This window comes from Solanum verrucosum, unplaced genomic scaffold (genome assembly GCF_900185275.1).
Source record: "Solanum verrucosum unplaced genomic scaffold, falcon-dt-bn FXZP01000200.1, whole genome shotgun sequence".
Classification (NCBI taxonomy): Eukaryota; Viridiplantae; Streptophyta; class Magnoliopsida; order Solanales; family Solanaceae; genus Solanum; species Solanum verrucosum.
The window spans coordinates 377,829-403,109 of NW_026020093.1; the positions used below are offsets into that span (position 1 = coordinate 377,829).

At 34.7% G+C, this 25,281-nt stretch overlaps 3 protein-coding genes across 3 annotated transcripts; all 3 read left to right on the forward strand.

The window, feature by feature from the left end:
- Window positions 1–256: 256 nt before the first annotated feature.
- LOC125824782 (uncharacterized) lies at window positions 257–1,336 on the forward strand. Its single transcript, XM_049504131.1, has 2 exons — window positions 257–570; window positions 820–1,336. Exons 1-2 carry the CDS (start codon window positions 257–259, stop codon window positions 1,334–1,336), a joined length of 831 nt encoding a protein of 276 aa, XP_049360088.1.
- A 17,267-nt stretch (window positions 1,337–18,603) lies between these two features.
- LOC125824783 (protein SUPPRESSOR OF GENE SILENCING 3-like) lies at window positions 18,604–20,489 on the forward strand. Its single transcript, XM_049504132.1, has one exon. The coding sequence runs from the start codon at window positions 18,604–18,606 to the stop codon at window positions 20,323–20,325; it is 1,722 nt and encodes a 573-aa protein (XP_049360089.1). The 3' UTR covers window positions 20,326–20,489.
- A 1,232-nt stretch (window positions 20,490–21,721) lies between these two features.
- On the forward strand, window positions 21,722–23,670 carry LOC125824791 (nuclear transcription factor Y subunit B-6-like). The gene is made up of 2 exons (XM_049504140.1): window positions 21,722–21,815; window positions 23,138–23,670. Exons 1-2 carry the CDS (start codon window positions 21,722–21,724, stop codon window positions 23,668–23,670), a joined length of 627 nt encoding a protein of 208 aa, XP_049360097.1.
- Window positions 23,671–25,281: the final 1,611 nt, after the last annotated feature.

The window sequence follows — 25,281 nt, forward strand, 5'->3', positions numbered from 1 at the left end:
ATCTGCTGAGATAATAGCCATTCATGAAGCAAGTAGAGAATGTGTATGGTTGAGATCAGTGATACATTTTATGAAGAAAAATGGACATACGACAATACATTACTCTCTATTTCTTTGCTTGTTCTTTCTTATACTTTAATTTGTTAATCTTAGTTTGCTAAGTAGTTATTTTATACCACATTATCAGCACGAGACTCCGTCAACTCAAGCTACTCTAAATAGATAAAAAAAGGGTAAGAATTTTATCTATCTAAAAATGTCTAGTATTTCTAAACTTAAATTTGTTGCCTTGGATATATCGGGCAAAGGATACTCGTCATGGATACTAGACGTTGAAATCCATCTGGATGCGATGGGTCTGGCAGACACCATCAAAGATAATAACCAGGCATCCAGCCAAGATCGGGCTAAAGCTATGATATTTCTGCGCCACCATCTTAATGAGGGGTTGAAAATGCAATATCTCACTATTAAAGACCCCCTTATACTGTGGAAGAATTTGAAAGATAGTTATGGCCACCTGAAGTTGGTCATTCTTCTACAAGCACGTCATGATTGGTTTAATTTGAGGTTACTAGACTTTAAAAGTATAGTTGAATATAATTCTTCCATGTATAGAATTATATCACAGTAAAATTTATATGGAGAAGATGTCACTAAACATGCTAAACTTGTGAAAACATACTCCACATTTCCTGCCTCGAGTATGCTCCTACTGCAGCAATATCGAGAAATGAATTTTAAAAAATATTCTGAATTACTTTCACATCTTCTTATTGCTGAACAACATAACAAACTTTTAATGAAAAATCATAAAAGTCGGCTCGTTGGTTCTATGCCACTCCCTGAAAAGAATCAGGCAAATTATCACCAACGAGAAAGAGGTCGTGGCTTCGATCATGGTCGTGGCCCCGATCGTGGTCATGGCCCCGATCGTGGTCGTGGCCGTAAAATGAATTATAATCATGATGATCGTCTTGCACCAAAAAATGACCAGCAATATAAAAGGAATGGTGAAAAACAAGAAGCGATGCAAAAGAAAAATTTAGAAAGTGTATGTCAAAGATGTGGAGGAATGGGGCATTGGTCACGTACCTATCGATTATCTAAACGCCTTGTTCAGCTCTATCAGGTGTCCTTAAAAAAAGGTGATAATAATAATCCAGAAGCAAACTTTATCTCCAAAGATAATGTTGAGCCCATACATAAGATTTATAATAATGCAGAAGCAAATTTCATCTCTGAAGATAATGTTGAGCCTATGCATCTGGATGTAGCTGATTTCTTTGTATTCCCTGAAGGAAAAACGATCAGTGACGAGCCCGCTATAATCTAGATAATTTCCTTTTCTGTTTGTTTAGTTGGTATGTTTATGTTTTTCTAATCCTTGTAAATATAAATAGCCCTGTTTAATAGTAATATTTTACTTTGTTTATCTCTGTTTTTGAAGAAAATATGGATATGCCCCAAACTTCGTTTGGATCAATAGCTGATTATGTAGATATTTGTGTAGTTGACAGTGGAACAACACATGCCATATTTAAAGATGAGAAATACTTTTCTTACTTGCTTAGAAGAAAAGCAAATACTATTACAATTTCTGGTAATTCGAAATTCATTGAAGGCTCCGGAAGAGTTACTATATTTCTGCCTAAAGGGACAAAACTTGTTATAGAAGATGCATTATTCTCTTCTAAATCTCCAAGAAACTTGCTAAGTTTCAAAGATATCCGTCGAAATGGATATCATATTGAGACACTAAATGAAATGAATATTAAATACCTTGGTATAACCAAGAATGTCTCAGGCCAGAAATGTGTTTTGGAGAAATTACCGACCTTATCTTCTGACTTATATTATGCAGAAATTAGTAAAATAGAAGCACATTCGATCATAAATCAAAAGTTTACTGATTTAAATGCGTTTATGTTATGGCATGACCGAATAGGTCATCCTGGATCAATAATGATGAGACAAATCATTGAAAATTCAAATGGACATCCATTGAAGAACCTGAAGATTCTTACAAATGATGAATTTTTATGTGCTGCTTGTTGTCAAGGAAAATTGATTACTAAGCCATCACCAATGAAGGTTAACATCGAATCCCCTTAATTTTTAAAACGTATATATGGGGATATATGTGGACCTATTCACCCATCTAATGGGTTGTTTAGATATTTTATGGTCCTAATAGATGCATATTCAAGATGATCTCATATGTGCCTTTTATCATCTCGCAATCCGCGTTTGCAAAATTATTGGCACAAATGATACGATTAAGAGAGGAATTTCCAAATTATCCCATTAAGGCAATTCACCTTGATAATGCTTGAGAATTCACATCCCAAGCTTTTGATGATTATTGCTGATCAATAAGGATAAAAGTTGAACATCATTTAGCTCATGTTCATACTCAAAATGGCCTTGCTGAGTCATTTATTAAACGCTTACAATTGTAGTAAGATCTCTACTTATGAAAACTAAGTTGCCCACTACTGTTTGGGGTCATGTTATCTTGCATGCAACAACACTTGTTCGTCTCAGATCAACTCATTATAATAAATACTCTCCGTCACAATTGGTGTTTGGTCATGAACCAAATATTGTTCATTTACAAATTTTTGGATGTGTTGTATATGTGCCAGTAGCACCACCTCAGCGCACTAAGATGGGCCTCCAAAGAAGGTTAGACATATATGTTGGGTTTGATTCACCCTCTATGATTCGCTACCTTGAGCCATTGATGGGAGATTTATTCACTGCAAGATTTGCGAATTGTCGATTTGATGAAAGAATTTTTCCGCAATTAGGGGGGAAGGAAAAGAAACTTAAAAGTGAAATTGCATGGAAAGTTTTCATCATTATCTCATTTTGATCCACGTACCCCTATGTGTGAACGTGAGGTCCAGAAGATCATCCATTTGTAGAATATAGCAAATCAAATGCCAGACGCATTTACTGATTTGAAAAGGATAACTAAGTCACATATCCCCACAGGGAATGTGCCTACCCGAATTGATGTTCTAACAGGACTATCTAATAGTGTCATAGCTTCTGAATCTCATACATGCCTGAAACGTGGAAGACCATTGGGTTTAAAGGATAAAAATCCTAGAAAAAGAAGTACGAAAAATGACACTACAAAAGAATCTCACGAAGAGATTCAAGATCTGATTAATCTTGATATTCCTGAAGAGATCAGTGAACCCGAGACTCAAGTGATTGAAGAACTTTCAATAAGTTCTACAGGTGATGGACAAATTTAGATAGATCGAAAATCATAGTAGATAATGTTTTTGCATATAATGTTACAGTTAATCTTATGCAAGACAATGAGGATCTTGAGCCTAAATTTGTCGAAGAATATCGACGAAGATATGATTGGCCAAAATGGCAAGAGGCAATTCAATCAAAAGTAGACTCACTTGCTAAACATGAGGTTTTTGGATCTGTAGTCCAAACCCCACATGATGTAAAATCAATTGGCTATAAATGAGTTTTTGTGCGAAAGCAAAATGAGAGAAATGAAATTGTAAGATACAAGACACGCCTTGTTGCGCAAGGATTCTCTCAATGACCCCGTGTTGACTATGAAGAAACATATTCACCGATTATGAATGCAATAACTTTTCGATATCTCATCGATTTAGCTGTACATGAAAACCTTGAAATACATCTGATGGATGTGATTACAACTTATCTTTACGGTTCACTTGATAATGAAATTTATATGAAAATTTCGAAAGGACTTAAAATGCCTAAAGCATATAGTTCAAAATCTCGGGAAATATGTTCAATCAGATTACAAAAGTCATTATACGACTTAAAACAATCAAGGCACATGTGGTATAATCACCTCAATGAGTACTTGACAAAACAAGATTATATAAATGATGTCATTTGTCCTTGTATTTTTATTAAGAAAACAACACCGGGATTTGTTATTCTTGTTGTTTATGTTGATGACATTAATCTCATTGGAACCCCAGAAGAGGTCCAAAAGGCAATTGAATATCTAAAGAAAGAATTTGAGATGAATGACCTTGAAAAGATATAACTTTGTCTTGGTCTACAAATTGAACATTTAGCAGACGGGGTCTTCATCCATCAATCTAATTATATTGAGAAAATCTTGAAACAATTTTACATGGACAAAGCACATCCATTAAGTACTCCAATGGTTGTCCGATCACTTGAAGTGAGTAAAAATCCATTCCGACCCCAAGAAGAGAATAAGGAGCCTCTTGGTCTTGAAGTACCTTATCTTAGTGCAATTGGCACACTTATGTATCTTGCTAATGCTATGAGACCTGACATAACATTTTCTATTAATTTATTAGCAAGATATAGTTCTTCCCCTACACGAAGACATTAGAATGGAGTTAAACATATATTGCGATATCTAAAGGAGACTAGTGATATGGGTTTGCTATACTAACTATTTACATCCCTACTCTATTCAAATAGGCCGAAACGTCGCGATGACTAAATAATTAATCAACGAATTCAATTTAAAAGAATTTTAAAAATAAACAAATTTTAAAGAGAGTCACCACCTAATTTTAGGAAAAACTAGGAAACCAATTAAATTATCTACGAAACTATTAGATTCTAGGTAATGGGTTCAAGTTATTCCGAAGAAAAGGTGTTAAGCATCCTTCAAAATCCACAATTGTAGGTCCCAACTGAGTTCATTTTTTCAAATTGAGAAGGAGATAAAAATAATATACAAATAAAACAAACATACAAGATACACAAGTAATAAAATAAAATAATATAAGAAACAACCTAGATTGTCTATCATCAATAATATACGATAATGAATCAAAATATTGTTCGAACTTTGTTCGAATAGCTTTAATGGAAAACAACTTCGGATACCTGTAAAGACACTTAGTAAAAGTGTTAGTAATAAATAATTATGAATAAAAATAAATAAATTAAACAATAACTTTAAAAATAAAATTCCCTCTTATTAACATGGGAAGCCTTGAAAATCGACGATAATTTCTTCATCGGCCAATTCTATATTTTTCAACCACAAAATGACACGAAACAAACAAAAGAACAATGAAGTATAAACTATATAAGATGCAACAACCTACTAATGAAACATAATAAAATGATAATAATTAAATAATAAACCAACACACACTTGTAACTTCTTAGAAAATAAATAAATCTAGAATAATCTCATGTAAACTAAAATAGAAGCATCAATATAAATTAAATAAACAACCCCAAACAACATACCAAAAATAGAATGGTTAAGAAAATAAAAACAAGTAAATGATTAAAGCGAGACTACCCAAATCATTAAAATAATATAAACACAATCACTAAAAATTAAAGTAACCGCAAAATTAATCAAAACATAGAAAGAATGAGAAAAATTGTAATCAGATTGCAATAGCACAACTTACTGGAAAAATTCTTTAAAGAAAAAATGCATGAAATTAAAAGGAAATAAAATTGCAAACAAAATAAAGCAATCACTAACAAATTATCATAACTTACTAACAAAATTTCAAAGCAATATAAATCTATCCATATAGAGTAGTAAACAACCCAACAATATTAACACAACAATGAACAATAAATAATCAACCAAAGAAAATCACTAACCGAATAAAATTTCAAGTGAAGAACAAGAAAACATAAAGGAAAAAAATGGATAGGCAAACAAGAAGCAAACAAACATCAAAGTAATATCATTGGAGTTGAACTTGCTGGTCAGATTTATTTATAAAAAATAAAGCAATATAAACAGATAAGAATGAACAGACCCCATCAACACATAAAACATTAACAACTCCGAAATGTAATAAAATAAAGAGGAGATCAAGATTGGAGTGCTACCATAGGAAATAGAGAATGACAAAGAGGTCACTGGAGGACTGAGTTTCAGAGCTTGGAGCTCGTTTGGTCACTGGATCTCGCCGACTTTGTTCACCGGAGTTGGTGTCGGCGTTGGTGAAGTGGACCGCTGCTCGCTCCAGTTCATTAGCGCTAAAGCTCCTCGCCAGAGACGAACAGAACCGGGAGAGGGGTTTGGTATTTGGGGATTGTTTGAGCTGCTGGGTTTGGGGTCACTTTTGGTCGAAAATGGGTGTGATGGTCTTTCCGACTTGGAGTTGACCGGAAATGGAGCAAGGGAGAGAGAAGTATGTGGTTTCGCCAGACGGGAGAGAGAACGGGGAGGGGGGGGCTAGTTGTCGTTTTTGGGTCTGGTTTGCTGTTTGCTTGGAGAGAGCTGATGGTTGTTGTTGTTGGCTGTTTTCAGGCGGCTGTTCGGTGGTGTGAACTGGTGGTTTTGGGGCTGAAGGAAATGGGTCGTTTGGACGGAAAAATGGGAGGGGTTTTGGGTCTGATTTGGTGGAGAAGAAAGAGGTTGTTTTGTGCTTATATTTGGTTGTATTCCGGCGTGGTTTCGCCGGAAAAATAAAAAAGAGGGAGGTGGGGGATCTGGTGGGGTTTGAGGTGGTGGAGGCTATGAGAGGAAAAGGGGAGAGGAAAAATTAGGGTTTTTTGCCCTTTAGGAAATTCTTACCTTCTAAAAAATAATTCATCCTTCCCAACTCAATGACTAAGAAATAGGTTAAATATAAAATCAAAAATCACTTATAGTACAATATCATTATATAAAATTTATGGGCCGAAATCACTAGCTAATAAAATATCTGTGTATAAAATCATATTCATATTCGAATGAATTTTTAGATTGTGCAAAATATCAAAATAAATATTAACAAATGTAACAAATAAAATGAATATTAAAAGAAATATGATGAACGTAACTAATGACATGTAAAAATGTAATTTTAAGGTTAACTGATAAAAAAAAATCCTAAATTTGATAAATAAGAATAATTATCGATAAACTTATTATAAAAAAAATTATTTTGAACTATTAAATAAATAAAACTTAAAAATTATGATTTTTTTTGAAAATGTTAGGCCAAAATTGGGTGTCAACACTAACAAAGATAGTGCATATCTTGTTGGTCATGCAGATGCAGGTTATTTATCTGACCCACATAAAGCTCGATCTCAAACAGGCTCTGTTCATATACGGAGGTACTGCTATATCATGACAATCTACGAAGCAGTCCATTGTCGCTACTTCTTCAAATCGTGCTGAGATAATAGTCATTCATGAAGCAAGTAGAGAATGTGTATGGTTGAAATCAGTGATACATTTCATCAAAGAAAGATGTGGTTTGAAGTGTGATGTCAAAATACCCACACTCCTCTTTGAAGACAATGCTGCATGCATAGCTCAATTAAGAGGAGGCTTCATAAAAGGAGATAGAACGAAACATATTTCACCGAAATTATTCTTTACACATGATATCCAGAAGAATGGGGATATTGATGTACAACAAATTCGTTCAAGTGATAATCCAACAGATTTATTCACCAAACCTTTACCAGCCTCAACTCTTGAAAAGATGGTACACAAGATTGGAATGCGAAGACTTAACCATTTGAATCGTGGTTTTTGTCAGGAGAAGTAAAATACGCATTGTACTCTTTTTTCCTTAGTCTAGGTTTTGTTCCACTAGGTTTTCCTAGAAAGGTTTTTAATGAGGCAGCAAATAATGCGTATTATGTATGTCTATGTATGTTTTTATTTCTTCAACTTTTCTTTTACATGGACATCCAAGGGGAGTGTTGTAAAGCAAATATGGATGCCACATGGCCCCAACTATCAGAAGACTTACATCAGTTGTAATGGTGTGTAAACCAATTGTGCATGCCATGTGGAACTTACTCATTAGGAGAATACCATCACTTGACCAATTAGATGACCATCCAAGTTATACATTTTGTACATAGCATTTTGGCTATAAATAGCCTCTACATTTTATGAAGAAAGATGGATATACGACAATACATTACTCTCTATTTCTTTACTTGTTCATCTTCTTAGTTTGTTAATCTTAGGCAGCAAGTAGTTATTTTATAACACTTTTTTTTTTATTTACACCTTATCGTATTATTTTTAATGATTTTCACTCTAATTTCTTTAGTTCTTTGTAAAATCATAAAAACATCTTATTTTTTTCAATTATTTACGAAGATAAAATAGAAAAAATAATGAGTTATTATATTTGTTAGGATTTGAAAATATAATTAAATTTCTTTTTATTAGTAACTTAATCGATTGTTCTGGTCTTTCTTTTTTAATATACATACAAAGTAGAAAAACAAACACAAAATTCCACCCCCACAAAAAAGAAAGAAAGAAGAGAAGCCCACAACATTTTGAGTTTGCTTTTAATAAGGTGTAATGGATTGATGGAGTAACATCACTATTTAAACACCACAAATACCAACTGAAACAATTGATGGGGGAAACAATTGTATGGCCAAAATGAAAGAGATTTATCTTCAAAAAATTATCGTTCCCCGAGATTATTCTTTATTTTATATTGCTTTTATTTTTAATTTAAATCACTTTTTATTTTTCTTTATATGTAATTCCATATTATTCTTGTAAATAATTTTAAAAAAAAAAGGAAACTTTTTATTGATTTTGCAAAGAACTTAAACGATTAGAGTGCAAATCATTAAAAATATTAGAATAAGATGTAAGTCACAGAAGAGCGTATACATCGAAGATCTTCTAAATATAATAGAAATTTATGTATCAGGAAAGCATAAGGTGTCTTTGCCATTAAATAAGAGTCACTAGACAGATGTGGAAAAATAACAATACTTTGAAAGAACGTTGAAAGTCCGTTTGGATTAGCTTAAAAAAAGTACTACTTTTAAGTTAAAAATAAAAAAGTTAAACTTAAATAACTTTTAAGTTAAAAAATAAAAAATAGGGAAAAACTACTTTTGATTTTTAACTTATTTTAAATTATTTTTAATTTTGCCAAACACTTCTAATTTATTTTAAGTTATTTTTGATTTATTTTATGTTATTTTTATATTTGCCAAATCCTTCCAAAAACTAATTTAAAAATAAATTTAACCAGCTTTTAAGCCAATTCAAACACCCGCATATGCGAGAAGAAGATTAAAAAAGATAAAAGACATACCTCAATCCCACTAATAAACCTCATCCGCAAACCTCGATGTTCAACCATCAATCTTTTGGAGTTCGTCCGCAAAATATCCCCTTCCAAGCTACTGAATTGAGTGATTGGAATATATAAATTCGAATGATAATTTATGTGTTTATTCGCGATAAAATGATGTTATAATTTGGGGATTGAATAAGAACTCACCTTAGATATTTTAATAGAATCCCTAGATGTTATAATTGCGATGAGAACCGCACCGCACTAAAGCTTTTAGGCACTCTAGGGTCAGGGGAAGGGGAAAACAAGGTGAAGTAACCTATCAATTGAACTAGTAAGATTCCTCCCATTTTTTCACTTCTACACATTCACCGCACCGCACTGCCCATTGCGGTGACTTTCAGTGTGATGGGCACTACACCACACTGCCCATTGCACTGCCCCTATTTTCTGAAATCTCAGTGCAATTTTAAAATGCTCGATTTTTAGTAAAGCACTTGTTAACTTTTTATATGGAGTTCCAATTGGCGAACTGTTCGAAGCGTTGAAACTGAGAATTCTTTAATTATTCGGTGTCGGCATCTTTTCTAGGGATGGCAATGGGGTGGGGTGGGGCGGTTGCGGGGCAAACCCGCAAAGACTTTAACCCTCCCCGCTCTGCCCCGCATAGAATAATTTGCTGATTTTAACCCGCTCCTCCCTAGGGCTGGCAAGGGGACGGGGCGAAGGGGGATGGAACGGGACGGGGGACGGTGCTGGGGGGATTTGGCCGGGACCGGGATTGGGGGGACAAAAATAAGTCCCATTCCGTCCCACTATATATACGGGATGGGACGGGTTTTGGGGGGACGGGACGGGGGATTTTTTATTTTTTATATACTTATTTATTTGTATTGAAATTATATGTTATTGAATAACATTTTTAGTTTATTTGATTTTTTTTCAATAACATTTTTAGCTAATAAATAATGCTTAAGTTTTCAAATTTCAAAATTCAAACTTCAAATTTCAATTTCAAATTTCAGACTTCAAATTTCAAATTTCAAATTTCAAATTTCAAATTTCAAATTTCAAATTTCAAATTCAACTTTCAAATTTCAAACTTCAAATTTCAAACTTCAATTTTCAAATTTCAAATTTGAGAAGTTCAAATTTGTATTTTAAATTTTTTAAAGTAATTTAAACTTGAAATTTTGATTTTTAAATTAAGTATTTTAAAGTTAGTTTAGTATATATGTAAATATGTATGAATATATTAAAATTAAAATGCAAGACAATAGTTATATAAAAAAGACTTAATAAAGCCTTCAAATTTATTCAATAAAATCTAATTGCTACTTAGAACTTAGAAGTTACAATTTACAAATATTAGTGGAGTAACTAATCTACGCAGCCACCTTCTAGGAAGGGTTCTGTTTCAATAAGTTCTCATATGTAAAACTAATATTTGTTATAAATATTAGATGAGTAACTAATTTACGCAGCCACCTTCTAGGAAGGATTCTGTTTCAATTAGTTCTCGGATGTAATATAATATTTGTATTCTCCTTTAAAATTTAATTCTAATTGTCGCATCATATCGACGGTAACATCCTCCGGTGTTGGCAAACTTGCTAGAAACTCTTGTGACTCTAATTCATCATCACTAGATCCAATTACCGCATTGATCCAAGCTTCTTGTTTGGAACTTAACTTTGGCAAATTATAATTTCTCCTCTCGGCGTTGACCCAATCTCTAAATAAAACTGATATTTCCAAACTGTCTTCCGCCAATGAATGTCTATGATCGCCAAGTTGAAACCTTGCCGCACTAAAAGCAGCCTCTGATGCAACTGATGAAGCTTGAATAGCTAGAACATCACGAACCATTTTGCTCAAAATTAGAAATGCAACGCTCCGCCTCCTCCACCATGCTAATAATTCTTCATTGCCATCTCCGTCTTCCACTGTTTCTAAAGATTGATTAAGATATTCTTCAAAATCATCACGGTTAGTAGAATTAAGACCAAGAAAATCTCGTATATAACTTGAAATTCGAGTTTTACTCTGAGGATTAGAAGTTTGACCAACTTCTTGAGTATTTCCTGTAGTTCTATATTTTTCATACAAAATTTTTGCTTCTACTTTTATGCTACACTTACACATTTCACAAGTTGGATTTATGTAACATCCGACAATTTGAAATAGCTTTGAAGAGGCTTAGGATTGGAAATTTTCTTTTTTGGAAAGAATTTTAAAGTTTTGGAAATTTGGCTAAGTATGGGAAAGGTGAGTTTTTGGCCAACTTTGATCAGTCGTAACTTCTAGCTCATGATGAGTTAGAAGTTTTTTCCAGTTATGGTTGCATAGCCCTCGGAACGATCTTTCCAACGCCACCGAGTTTGCTCAATTCCGAGTCCGTATGAGCGAGTTATGACCTTTGAAAGTTGGGCAGTTGACAAGGAAATCCGTCCGGGAATCATTAAGGGCATTTTGGTCTTTTCCCTAGCCTTTTATTTTGGTTTTATAAATGTGTTAGGCTGATCATTTTGATCAGTTTTACCATTTTTAAAGAAGTGAGAGTGAGGGTTTTGAGAGAAGAAGAAGAGAAGAAGAAGAGAAGAAGAGAAGAAGAGGAGATCAAGCAAGGAGATCATCGTGGATTTTCGTCGGGGGTGATCCCTACCAAGGTATGTGAGCTTTTAGTGTTGGGTGATCCTTTCCCCCACATGCCAAACTCGTTTTATTTTCGAGAAAAGATGGATTGTGTTTGTTGAAGTTGTGAGTTGTTGTGGTTGAAGTTGTTAGAGTTGTTAAAGTTGTTAGTTGTTGAAATTATTGTTGGTATTGTTGTTGGTTGTGATGTTGAGATTCTTGATGATTTGGGACTTGTTTCCGGTTGGGGTTTTGAGTTGAAATCTATTGAATGTTGAGGGATTTCATGTTTCTAAGTGATTGGGGTTGGAACCCTTGAAGTTAGAGAGTTTAGAGTTGGAAAAAAATGAAGGAGAAAAGTCGGGCTTCTTACATGAAACAAGTCCGTGTCGCGGACTTGTTCCCTCTGTGAACAAAAATCTGCTCCGCGTCGCGGACAGGACGCGGACTTCACTGTTTTCAGATTTTATTCTCAAAAATTTTCTTAAGTTTGGTTGTTCCAAATCATTCCTAAACATCATGAGGTCCCTCCAAACACCAATCAAGTCCTTGAATCCATAATTCAATTCAAGTGAAGTTAGTTTCCGATTCAAGTGAAGTCAAACTTAGAAATTAAGTAAGTCCAAGCAAGTCTTTAAAGCTTTTCAAGAGTCTTCATTGAACGTTTTAACTTCATTCTAAGGCTCAAGTTCCAAGTTAAGTATAGAGTTTCAAGTCAAGCAAAGAGTATAGAGTTTCAAGCTAAGTAAAGAGTTTCAAGTTTCAAGTTGAGTTAAGAGTTTCAAGTCAAGTCAAAGTAAAGAGTTCAAGTAAAGTAAGGAGTAAGGAGTCGAGTCCATTTCTCCAAAGTTATTAGGGAACTATGTACTTCCCAAAGAAGTTCTAAATGTTTTTACATTTAAGTAAGAAAGGAGCCATGTTCTCCAAAGAGCCTTCGGGCTAGTTTTTGAGTAATTATCTCATATCAGCAGGAATAATTATGTTTTAAAAACATAAGAGCCAGTACATTTTTTGGGAGTAGTATCGAGCACCGAGTTGGGGGAGCGTTCAAAGAACCCACAGCCCCCATAGAACCATGTTAGCCACCATGGGTAGAAAAGGATCATGCTTTTTAGATGAACCCTTTTCAGATTAGACTAGTGGATCCATTAGGCAGTTCAGGTCTTATACTTTTGGCCGGGTATAAGATGCTCTGGCAGCGTGAGGTCGATCGCTGTATCATCACTATAGCTCTTATGTGATGGTTGCCGGTTAGAGAAACTCCCACAGCAGTTATTGTATTTTCATACTCAGAGATCATTGTATTTTTATATACATCAGTTCATTGTATTTCTATATACATTTCAGGCTTATTGTATCTTTGTATACACACAGAGTTTATAACATGTTTTAAACAGTCTTTCTTTATATCGCACTTGTTTTAAATTGCCTTATATTGAAAGAAGTCAGTCAGGTTGAGTTGAGTTGAGCCAGGTAAGCTATTCAGTTTCTCCCAGGTTTCCTTCTAGCCGTTGTTGCTTAGCTTTCCAGCTTGCATACTCGTACATTCCATGTACTGATGCCAGTTGGCCTGCATCGTTTCATGATGCAGATCCAGGTATCCCAGATCAGCAGCCTGTGCGTCGTTGATCCAGCTGAGCACTCCAGAGTCAGTGGTGAGCCTCCTTGCTTTCCGGAGGACTCTTTTACTTCGTGTTCTTAGTGTTGTCTTATTAGGATGTTGCGGGGTCTGTCCCAACATCCATCTCAGTAATTTAGAGGCTTCATAGATAGACAGATAGACAGTCAGTCAGCTAGTTTTGAGTCTCTTATCTATGTATATATGTAAATATTCTATTTTGAGATTCGAGTTGCCTTTATGGCCATATTTTATAAGTTAAGTTGTTTTGTAATATTGCATTGCATTGAGTTATTCTGTTGAGTAGGTTTCCGCTGAGTTAAGAAAGCCAGGCCAAGGGTTCGCTTGGGGCCAGCGAAGGTCTCCGAGTGCCGGTCCCGCCCAGGGTGTAGGCTCGGGGCGTGACAATTTATTTCCGGTAAAATTTCTAAGGTATCATAAAAAGTGTCAACAAGTCCCTGTACACCTTGTAATTTATAGTCAGGATGAAGTCAAGCAGTAGTTAAAAAAATTTGAGGAATAGGAAAAAAATATTTTTAAAATTTTTCAATCATACCTTCAATTGCAACTCTAAATTTTTCAATTTTTTTGTATTTAGAAAATTGAATTGAAATAGCACAAATATTTATTAATACTGATGAAATAGTAGGATAATAAATTCCAGAAAACATGGTTGTAGCATCATAAAAAAGTCTTAAAAATTCTAATAGTTCATTAGTTTCTTCCCAATCTTCTTCACAAATTCTGTCTAATGGGTCAGCATTATGAGCATTAAACACCATTTGTATGGGTCCTCTATATTCGTAAGCAACTGAAAACATTTCGTAAAAATAATTCCACCTTGTTTTAATATGTCTTGGAATTTTTCTTGGTGGCAAATCACATAGTACACAACGCTCATTAAATTCCCTAATTCTAGCAGCTCTATTAGCATAAAAAATCCAGGCAACAACATATTCAATTTTCATACAACCACATTCAAATAATGAAATACCATCTTGTACAACTAAATTTAATACATGTGCAACACATCTAACATGAAAAGAATTGACATCAATTGGATATAATCTAGTTTTTAACATACTAGCAGCGTTTACATTATTAGATGCATTATCTAATGCGACAGACATTACTTTATCTATAAGCATGTAATAATCTATAACACTCAAAATATTTGAAACTAAATATGCACCAGTTTTTTTCTCTACACATTCTTTATAACTTAAGATTCTTTTTTGCAAATTCCAGTTATGATCAATCCAATGTGCTGTAACAGTTAAATAATCATGTCCATTAACACTACGACCCATGTCCGAAGTTATAGACACTCTACAATCTAATATGCTGAACATACAACGAAGATATTGACAATGTTTACCTTGATATACAAAAAACATCAGATTTAACAGTATTTCTTGAAAAACCTCTATAATTAGGATTATAAGTTTGTTGAATATATTCAATAAAACCGGGATGTGAAGGAAAACTATAAGGTAAACCACAAACGGAAGCCATTTTAGCTAAATTTTCACGATCTCTTTCCTTATTATATTTACGTTGTGTTAGTGGACCAACGGGGTTAGAAGGATCTAATGTTCCTTGAACCATGTTAGAAGCCCCTACCAATTCATTAACATTAATATCAAAATCATTAACTGGAATTCCTTTTTTTCTATTGGCTAATGATTTAGCTTCTTTATATTGAATCGGCACACAAGATAACAAATGTCTATTTAAGCCCCCCGTCCCACCTTGACCTCCACCTTGTTTATGTTTAAAAGGTTGCTTACATTTATTACAAATAGCAATAGAATTTTCCTTATCTAAAGTCATAAATTGCCACACAACAGAAGTTTTAGGGCGTTGATACGACCTTCTCCCTTGTAGGAGGTATAAGGGGTGGGCGTCCAGAATTTTGCTCCGTTGAATTTGTAGTTTCATTTGGAACATTTGTCACCGGACTAGTAGGTGTATCTTCTAATTCATCTTCTCCCGAACCAACTTCTACTTCTTCACCTGAATTTTCATCAAGATAAGGATTAATATCATCATAAATTTGTTGTAAAAGTTTACGATCGAGTTGAACATTTGAATCAATATCATAAGAAGTATCATCAACATAAGTAGAATCATTTGTATTAAATCTAACTCTAGAAGTACCACCACATTTACTCTTATTTTTTTCCTTACTACTTTTTTTATTAAAATTAAATAATCTACTAATGCCACTTGGTTCTTTCTCTTTTATTTTACCGGTATCTTTTTTGTTAGAACTCATATTTAATTATATGTAAAGTATAATATAAAAATAATAATAACACAAAAATTAATGACGAAAAATAAAATATAAATATTATGAAACGAATGTACCAAACGTCTGCGTTAATAGCAGACGTTATAACCGATTCTTGAAGCTTGTAGTTTGTTGTAACTTGTAATTTGGAACTCCAATATTTGATAGCAAATATGAGAATTATATATTATGATATATAATATGAAAACTTAGAATTGAAATATATGTATTATGATATAATATGAGACTTAAATGGAATAAAAGATTGAGACTTGAGAGGATATAAAAAATAGATGAGAGAATATATGATTTTGTAAGAAATAATAAGGGATAGAGGGGTATTTATAATATTAAAAGTGGGTTAAAGTGTATTTATGATAACTTGAGGGTTTAAAGTAAATTATTAAAAGTAGGGGTGGTAGGGGGTGTTGGGGAAGGGAAAAAACAGTCAATAAATCCGTTGGGGGGGCCCACTAGCTATTGCCCAACGGATATAATTCAAAAAAAAAAAAAAAAAAAATGTTAGGGGATCCCGCGAACCGGCCGGGTCAATCGGGCCCAAAGGGTGAACCGGCCCCTAACCGGTCCCCTATCCCGAACCCCTCCCAAACCCCCGAAAATGTACGGGACCAGGTCCGGCGAGCCGGTTCTCGAACCGGTTGCGGGCCGGGGCGGGCCGACCCGATCCCCCTGCCAGCCCTACTCCTCCCTTCCCCATATAAATCCACCCAACATAAATCCGCTCCGCATAATTTGTTTTAAAAATTATAAAAAAGAACTTCTTACAGAAAACGTGTTCAACTTTTTTGAAAAATTTGCGTGTGTTATGATTAAAATAGATTTTTTCTAGAATTTGTTTCATCACAAATATAATATTATTTTTCTTTTAAATCTTTTGGCCATATTGAAAAACAAGATTTACATTTGAAAAAACAAAGAAAAAAGAAATCCATTCATTTTCATTCCAATTTATTCATGGAAAATCTTGTCTGTATCCTGTAATGAAATTATTATTTTTTAACTAAAAATTAGCAGATATAACAAATGTGTTCAATATTGAGGCGTAAGCTTAATTATGACATAACTAGGACCAAAATAAATTTGCTAAGTTTGATAACAATTTTGTATGCAGCAACTCAATGATTTACTTTTTTTTATAAATATAACTAGAAAAAGTGAAAAGTGAAAGGAAAAAAAAAACAGAGCTTGAAGTGAAAAGAACATTTGCAGCAAATGAACAAAAACATGAAAAGTGAAAACGTAATTCAAAAGTAGAAATTCCACCCGTACCCACACCCGCTGATTTTTTTTAAAAAAAGTTCAACCCGCCCCGCACTCGCATTGACTGAAACCTGCACTGCCCCACATTGATCTAAACCCGCCCCGCTCCGCACCCACCCCACCCCATTGCCATCCCTAATCTTTTCCTATGGTTCTCCTAACCGATCGGCTAACCGGGAATTTATCATCACCTAAGTCCCAAGGAGGCAGGTTGGAATGTACGGGGGTAGGTTAGCGTCTCGTCCTACGAATGATAGCCTTTGAAGGCCACCAGGAACTTGGAGTTGGCGCCCACATAGCGGATTGCTTGCTTACCAAGCCATCCTGGCTTTTCACTCCTCTCCTTACAATCAAGTTACTTTCACTCATCCCAAACTCAAATTTCCTTAATTAGGATAGGTACCTCACTTCACATATGAAATTATTGATGGTCCAGGTTGAGTTATTCCGAAGTTACTGTTACAATAACATTTGTTCAAGCACCCTCAATTGGATGATGCTGGTTGAGCTACGGGATCACTCAACAAACACTTATTTCTAATATATCTTGAAAATTGTTTAATACTATGGGGTAGGAAATGTGACATTGCTAAGGTTTTTGAATCTTTTTCTGCTCTTGAACATCTCCGGTTGAATGCCCATAGTAAATGTGCTTCATCACTTCACTGTACTACATTTTTTCCCGGCATTGAGTCATCCTGAATTTTGTCACGTTTTCCTAATTCATGGCTGCACGAAGAGGTAAAATGTCGACAAGGCTTTCCTTTCATGATCATTGTGGAAAATATCTTTGCGTATGTATGTATGTATGTATCTTGATGAATTGGATGTAGTCTTGTGTTTTCTTTGCTTTATAAGATACTTTCCTTTACAATATATTGAAATTGAAGTTCTCAATCATTTGGATCTTTCCTTTTTCTTTCTTATTTTCATACTTATTAAAGCAACTTTCACATATAACAAACGTAAAAATTATATTTATATGCTATAGCTATAGTTTGTATAATTGCGTTCCATAGCAAACTTTATGTTTGCTATGACTATTAATCTGTATATTTGGTATACATATACATAAAAAATCTGTATTTAGGTCTATTTGTATATTTCGGTATACAAATGGGTCCAACATTTGTATATTTCGGTCTATTTGTATATTTCGATATACAAATGGATCTTGCATTTGTATATTTAGGTCTATTTGTATATTTCGGTATACAAAATGGGATGGCAAGAACATGGAATGTTTGCTGCGAATTACAAATAAAAGAAACTATGACTATAGCTTTTGATTTGAATTAATAGTTTGTTATTTCATACAATTTTCCCTACTTTTTATCCTCATAAAGTTAAGAGAGATCGGTTTTTGGTTATCTTTGGTTACAGGTTCGGATAAACCCAATAGCTTTTGTCAAACCTTTAAAATTTTACATAGTTTGTATGTCATGAAAAAAAATCAACCAAAGATTGTTGTTTTATGTGAATCCTATGTAATGATTATACATATTGCTTTCCTTCTTGCCTCTGATCTGTATATTATTAGTTTTCCTGTTATGAAAATGTAAGGTAGCCTAAACGCTAGCTTTAAATTTACAAAATCTGTTACTATTTGTGGTATTGTGAATTAACGTTCCGAAGAAGCACCCAAAGAGTTATAAAATCCAAAGTAGTGAGACTAGCAAGTTCCATTCTCACTCTTCCTTCTCTAGTCGATTTGTTTCATATCTTTTTTATTTCATTCAAATATGAGTTCCAGCAGCAATAAAGGAGTTGGAATGCCTGGTAATGAATCAGCAAAGCAGAAAACTACCTCCGAAACATTTGGGGTTGATGAGATAAATGTAGGTGTTGGAGATTTGGGCATCAAATCTGATCAAAATGATGAATGGCTTGTGTGTGCTAGGGAATCCAAGAACAATGACGGAAGTAGCAGTGCTGGGAAGAAGCAATGGATTCCTCAGAATCCCACTTCAAAATCTTGGGGTCATTCAGATTTTATTCAGAAATTGGGAATGCGTAGCAATGTTGGATCATCCAATTCCCCCGTTTCTGATGATGATGTTATGGCCCGTGAATCTGATAGGGAGGATGATGAATTGGATTTGCCTGATGATGACAGTGATGAAGATGAATTTCTGAGTGGTGATGACTTTGATGATCACTCAGATGGGAAAGAAATGAGTTTTGAGGAGCGCAGGAAAAGTCATTGGTTTAAGAAGCTTTTTGAATGTCTTGACAAGTTGACTATTACTAAGATTAATGATCCTGAACGACGGTGGCCCTGCCCTGCCTGCAAAGGTGGTCCAGGTGAAATTATGTGGTTTACAGGGTTGCAATCGTTGGTGCTCCACACAAAAACGAAAGGTGGATCAAGGATTAAATTACACAGAGAGCTCGCTCAACTTTTGGCGGAGGAGCTGCGTTTGAGAGGAACTACTGTGGTTCCTGCAAGTGAGGTGTATGGACAATGGGATGGTGTTGAATATGAAGATAAGGAAATTTTGTGGCCACCGATGGTGATTATCATGAACACGGCGCTTGCGAAAGATGACAATGAAAAGCGGATTGGAATGGGAAATCAGGAGCTACGCGAGTATTTCAGCTCTTGCACTCTTATCAACTCTGTTCGACATTCATATGGTCCACAAGGTCATCGTGGCAGCAGTGTATTGATCTTTGAGGCCACTGCTATGGGATACATACAGGCTCAGGTTCTCTGTGAACAGTTTTCTGTAAAAGGAAGAGATAAGGATGCATGGGAACGTAATCCAGTTTGCTTTTATCCCGGGGGAATACGTAAGCTTTATGGTTACATGGCAGAGGAAAAAGACATGGAGAACTTCAACCAACATTCACATGGAAGAGCAAGGTTGAAGTTCGAGATGAAATCATATAATGAAACTGTTCGAGATCCAGCGATGCAGATGTCGGAGGATAATCAACAGCTTGTATGGTTCAAGACGGAAGCTGCTAAGATCAAAAAATTATCTAAAGCTCTTGAGGAGACTCTTACTCTGGTGAGTGAAAAGCACCGTCAGACAGTGGAAGAGAACAAGATCGTTAGGATGAAAATGAAAATGCACTGTGAACAGAACAAGGAAGAGATGGAGTCTCAACAGAACTTTTTTAAGGATCAAATTAACATGTTTCTCAATTCCGGGACTGCTGAGGAGGACAAATCCGAGAAGATACAACAGGAACGTTGTGATATTTTCCAACAATCTTTTGCAAATGCTTTCCCAACGATTGAGGATCATCGAGTTAGGGCAGAGAAAGCTGAGAATTTTGTCAAACTTCAGGACAAAGACATGGAGGAGTTTGTAGCTGAGAGGGAAAATCTGATTAGAGCTCATGAAGAGAGGAAACACAAACTCTTGGAAGAGGCAATTGCAATTGAGAAGAGATTCGACTTCGAACTGGCTAAGCTTGTGGAGAAGTTCTACTCAAAGCAATCTAAGCAGGTTTAGAGTATATTTCAGCATTAAATTTCTTATCATGTGTTATGCTGATGCTAAAGAAATAATTTTAGTACCTATATTAAAATTTATCAATTAATATATGCCTTGAACTTATGATGTTTTATTTGTTTTTGGGTTTTGAAATCTGTATGTCACCTTATTATGATCACTTAAACGTGTGGCTTTTCTTGTTAATTGAAGGATTTTGCAGTATATCTTTGCTAATTCCTTTCTGACTTTACTAAATCTTCCAAAATTTCTTTAGATCAACTTGGTAAATTGATTAATACAAGTATACTAGTTTCTCCTATAATTTGTGAAATCAGATAGCGTTTATGATCGATTTACCTACATTTGAAAAAAAAAGAACGTTGGACTTAACCTCTTAAGGTAATTTAGATTGAAGATGCTGCCTGCTTGGTTGGTACTTATGTTGCAGCTTTATTTCTAGAACTGTAATCATCACTTACTACTCTAGAGTAAAAATAATAAATTTACCAATACGTGAGGAAGATGTGAATTAATACATCAGATAACACTTTGACGAACGACTAAATGTAATTTCTTGTAAGTTATGAAAGAATACTGTCAATTACAAAAGTTAAACTACAAACTTTGGAGACATCAAACCAACAGAATTAACATCAACACAAAATACGGTCTGTCAGTAGTGCTTTTTTGATCCTACAGAGCTGTCAATTGCAGAACGCTCTAACTGAAGGCTAACAAGATTGGGGATTGGGTATCAACAGACAGCTTAAAGATACACCTCGATAGCTTCAAATGTGTCAATGTTGTAAATATGTTATCAGGCAACACATACCATCTGCAGTATATCTTAACATGAATTGAGGGGTCTATAAAAAGCTGCCTTAGTGTACTTTGAAATAAGGAGTTTTTTTCATCAAAATGTGCAGCCTTGACAGAGTTTTTGTGAGAATTTGAATGAATGGGGACGGTTTGTATAGGAGTGGAATTTGGAACTACAAATTGTTGAGAAAGGAGAAAAGTATTAGGGAAATGGCCAAATGGCTGAATTAAACGGTAAGTAATATATACTCCTCTTGTCCCAAAATAAGTTTCATCATAGGAATTCAAGACAAAATTAGTATGTTTTTTCATGTTTACTCTAGTGTTAAAGAACTACTATACTTCCAATTTATTATTTTCATTAATGGGTGTGAAATGAGCTAAAGTGACACTTATTTTGGGATGGAGGAAGTAGTAGTATATAACTTGTATAACTTCTTCTCGTTCACAACGCCGTGTTGCCAAGTGTTCCCCTTTTCTCTTAAATATTGTCGCTATAAATATGGGAACTACTACTTGCTAATAGCCACATTCTATATAGATATATATATATATATATATATCTGTAGAGAGAGAGAAAGAGAGAGAGAGAGAGATGGATGATGGTAATCTTGTTGGTTCAGGAAATGGAGGATCTCATAGCTATCGTAGATCCCCACAACCAACCCCTGCCCGTTCCCCTTCACCTGGTATGCTACCTAGCTTCTCTTTTACTTCTACAAATGCATTCTCCTTCCGATGGAACATCCGTGAAACTTTGTATTTGCTTTATATATTTGATTTTGATATGCTTACTCGAGTCGAGTGTCTCTATTAAGAACAATCTCTCTACCTTCACAAGGTAGGGATAAGGCTACGTGCACATCACTCTTTCATTGTGAAGAGGATCTTGTTCTTTTCAGGAGAGTAAATTATTGTTCTTTGACCCAATAGTTTTAATCCATTCCTCGGAATTTTTTGTTCTCTTTTATCCCTGTTGAATGTGTATATATATATCAGTTGATCTGGTAAAAATGGAGAGCTGCAACTTGTATACGTTTCTTAGCTTGCTGTATCATCATCTTTAATTAGCCAAGGACTATATATGCATATTTTTTCCATATATATATATATTTGCAAAGCTAGTTTTTTATATATCAAAGATCAATGGATCGATTCATGGTAATGGTGATCGATACGGCCATTTCTGGTTTTCTCTTGAAACTGTAAAGACAAAATGGAAACAAGTGGCATACATGCAAACTTTTTAACCTATAGTATGTCCTGTCTACCCTTTTTTTACGCGTGTCTCCCCTCGAAAAACAAAAATTAAAAGAGAGAGCGAGAAACATACTGTCTAAAGGTAGCAAGTTTGAGAGCCAGCTAGTTGTATTGCACAAATTAAAGGCTTTAATTTTGGCATAAAAATTACCTTAAGATCTGAGGAGATCTCCTATATATATATACTCTGCTTTTTCCATAAATTAAAATACATTTTTTAAGAAGTTAATTAAAATGTAGCTAGAATTTCTTTATCCATAGTTTAAGAAGCATAACATATAAACTTTAAGAACAAATAGTACTACAAATATAGAATATATGAAAACAGTGGGTAGATTAGTGTCCGTTACAATAAAATTTTGTCATATTCCTATATCAGAGGCAATTTTGGATATATGTGAGGGTCAGTTGAAGATCAGACAAAATAAGATAGATGATGAAAACTATATATGAAGCGTTATATGTCACTTTAATTAGTTTGTATTCACACCGGCCATATATTTTGTTGAAATAATATTTGCTTTTGGTGTTTATATGAATATTGTCCAAAATTCATAGTGCTGTCTTACAGTAGTATTACTCTCATATCCATCTAATAATTAGTGAAACATATATATCTGTGCGCCATTAGTTTTGTAATTTCTTCAATACTTGAAAATGTGATTTGATGAAAGTAGACGAATATTTTGATGATATATACAATACTTCTTTTTCATTTCACTCTGATGCTTTGTTGTTGTGTAAAATTAAGATATGGAGATGAGCCTGGAACTGCCTGCTCATCTCTACCAGACAATTGCTGCCAATGTAGAACATTATGAACGCACCATTCGGGAGCAAGACCGATTCATGCCAGCAGCAAACGTGATCAGAATCATGCACAAGATCCTTCCTCCCCATGCCAAAATATCTGATGGCTCCAAGTTGATCACCCAAGAATGTGTCTCTGAGTTCATAGGCTTCATAACAGGTGAAGCCAACGATTGTTGCCAGCGTGATCAGCGCAACACCATCACCGCTGAAGACGTGCTTTGCGCCATGGACAGGTTTGGTTTTGATGACTACGTTAGAACCTTGGCTTTGTACTTGCATCGTTATCGTGAGTATGATGGTGGTCGTGGATCCACAAGAAGGGAGCCTTTGTTGTTAAGGCGTTCAATGGTTAGTCCAGCTTCAGTCTACAGCATCACGCCCTATCAGGGGGATGCATCAAATGGAAACACTTCTCAAGGAGATGCTGTGGATATTAAAGTTGAGTCTCCTGTGAAAGAAGCTAAGGAGTGATCAGTTTTTCTGCTGAAGGAATTAAGCTGTTGTTGAAACTTCAACAGCAGTGAAGAAATTAGACTATCTTTTCTCTGTTACCTAATTTGCGACCTATTGACAATCTAGGATTGTTCTTAATTTTGCAAAGTTTAGGAATGTTTCTTTCGAACTAAGTGAGCCAAATCATGGCCCCTCCAATTGTCTGTTTGTTTGTCTATTTTCAGTATTCGGTTGGTGATTGCTTGTGACTTCCATTCGCGAGTATATGGAAAATAGCATGCAATGGAAGATTTTGAAACTTCAACTCTCATGAATGCTCTGTCTTTTAAACTCATGATCTGCTCGCTTTTTCCCATTCAATATCCTCTATTTTAATCTCATGATCATCTTTCCCTTTCGTCTCTTCGTCCCATTCAAAGAATTAAGTTTTCCAGTCTCATATCTCCAAGTATTTCAGATATATCTCTATCACATGATTGATGAACAGAGTGTTTTCATAATTTTCTACACAAACCATATAGTGAACTGTCCATTATTGGCAAAGAAAAGAGAATATACATATCAATACATTACATATGACCATTTTGTTAAAAATATTTTTTATTCCCCATACATATTGGTAAGTATCCCTATTTAAGAAAGTGTCCCTTTTCTGAAAATACTATCAGTTGTGGGTAAGTATTATTATGGCAGGGCTGGAAAACAGGTATATTATTGCTGTAAAATATGATCAATATACTACGAGAAATATAGACCAGAGATATGGAGAGTAGAATGTATAGATCATCTTATTTAAATGTCTTTATATCTCTCAAAAACCGGTGAAAGAACAACCATATATATAGGCTGAAAAATCACTCCAAAGGTCACCTTGTTAAGTGTAATAAATAGATGCATTCAAATAAAAAATGGTTCATAGAACCTAAGGAATATACATACACGAATATAAGTAGTTCATGTATTGAGAATATGAACAAAATCACTAATTCAATGAATTTATAACATTGAATAAGTGCCTATTGGTTTTCTGCCTTCTACTGCTACTAGCAAAGCAACTATTTATAGCTCTTCAATTCATGTTCAATCAAATAGTTTTGTCAAATATAAAGTATTTCAGAGAAGAAGTATGAGTCTATGCGAGGTAGCTAGTGATGTAACGAAATCAACAACTATTGGTGATTTACCTAATGACATACTTCATAGAATACTAGAGAACATGCCCATCAAAGATGTCGTAATAACAAGCATTTTATCAAAGCAATGGCTACATATATGGTCCACACTGCCACATCTTGTGTTTGATCACCTGTTCTTTGATCATGTTGGGGCTTCTGCTGCTAGCATAATCCGTAAAATTCTAATGCAACATACTGAAAATATTCGGGGATTCCATCTTATATCAAAGTCACACACACTTTTACAGTCAGATGTGGATCAATTCATCATGTTTGTCTCGAATCATGGTGTCCAGAAGTTCACTCTAGATATGGACACTGATGGAAAATATGTGTTGCCTGATAGCATATTCACTTGTTCAACGTTGACACATTTGAAGCTATCGAGGTGTATCTTTAATCTGCCTGTTGAGGCCCAATTCCCCAATCTTGTTAGCCTTCAGTTGAAACTTTT

Bases quoted from the DNA above. Each gene is read 5' to 3' on its own strand.
- LOC125824782 (XM_049504131.1), top strand. From the start codon at position 257: ATGTCTAGTATTTCTAAACTTAAATTTGTTGCCTTGGATATATCGGGC. The intron at 571-819 runs GTTACTAGACTT...AAATCATAAAAG, and splicing joins CATGATTGGTTTAATTTGAG to TCGGCTCGTTGGTTCTATGC.
- LOC125824783 (XM_049504132.1), top strand. From the start codon at position 18,604: ATGAGTTCCAGCAGCAATAAAGGAGTTGGAATGCCTGGTAATGAATCA.
- LOC125824791 (XM_049504140.1), top strand. From the start codon at position 21,722: ATGGATGATGGTAATCTTGTTGGTTCAGGAAATGGAGGATCTCATAGC. The intron at 21,816-23,137 runs GTATGCTACCTA...TGTAAAATTAAG, and splicing joins TGCCCGTTCCCCTTCACCTG to ATATGGAGATGAGCCTGGAA.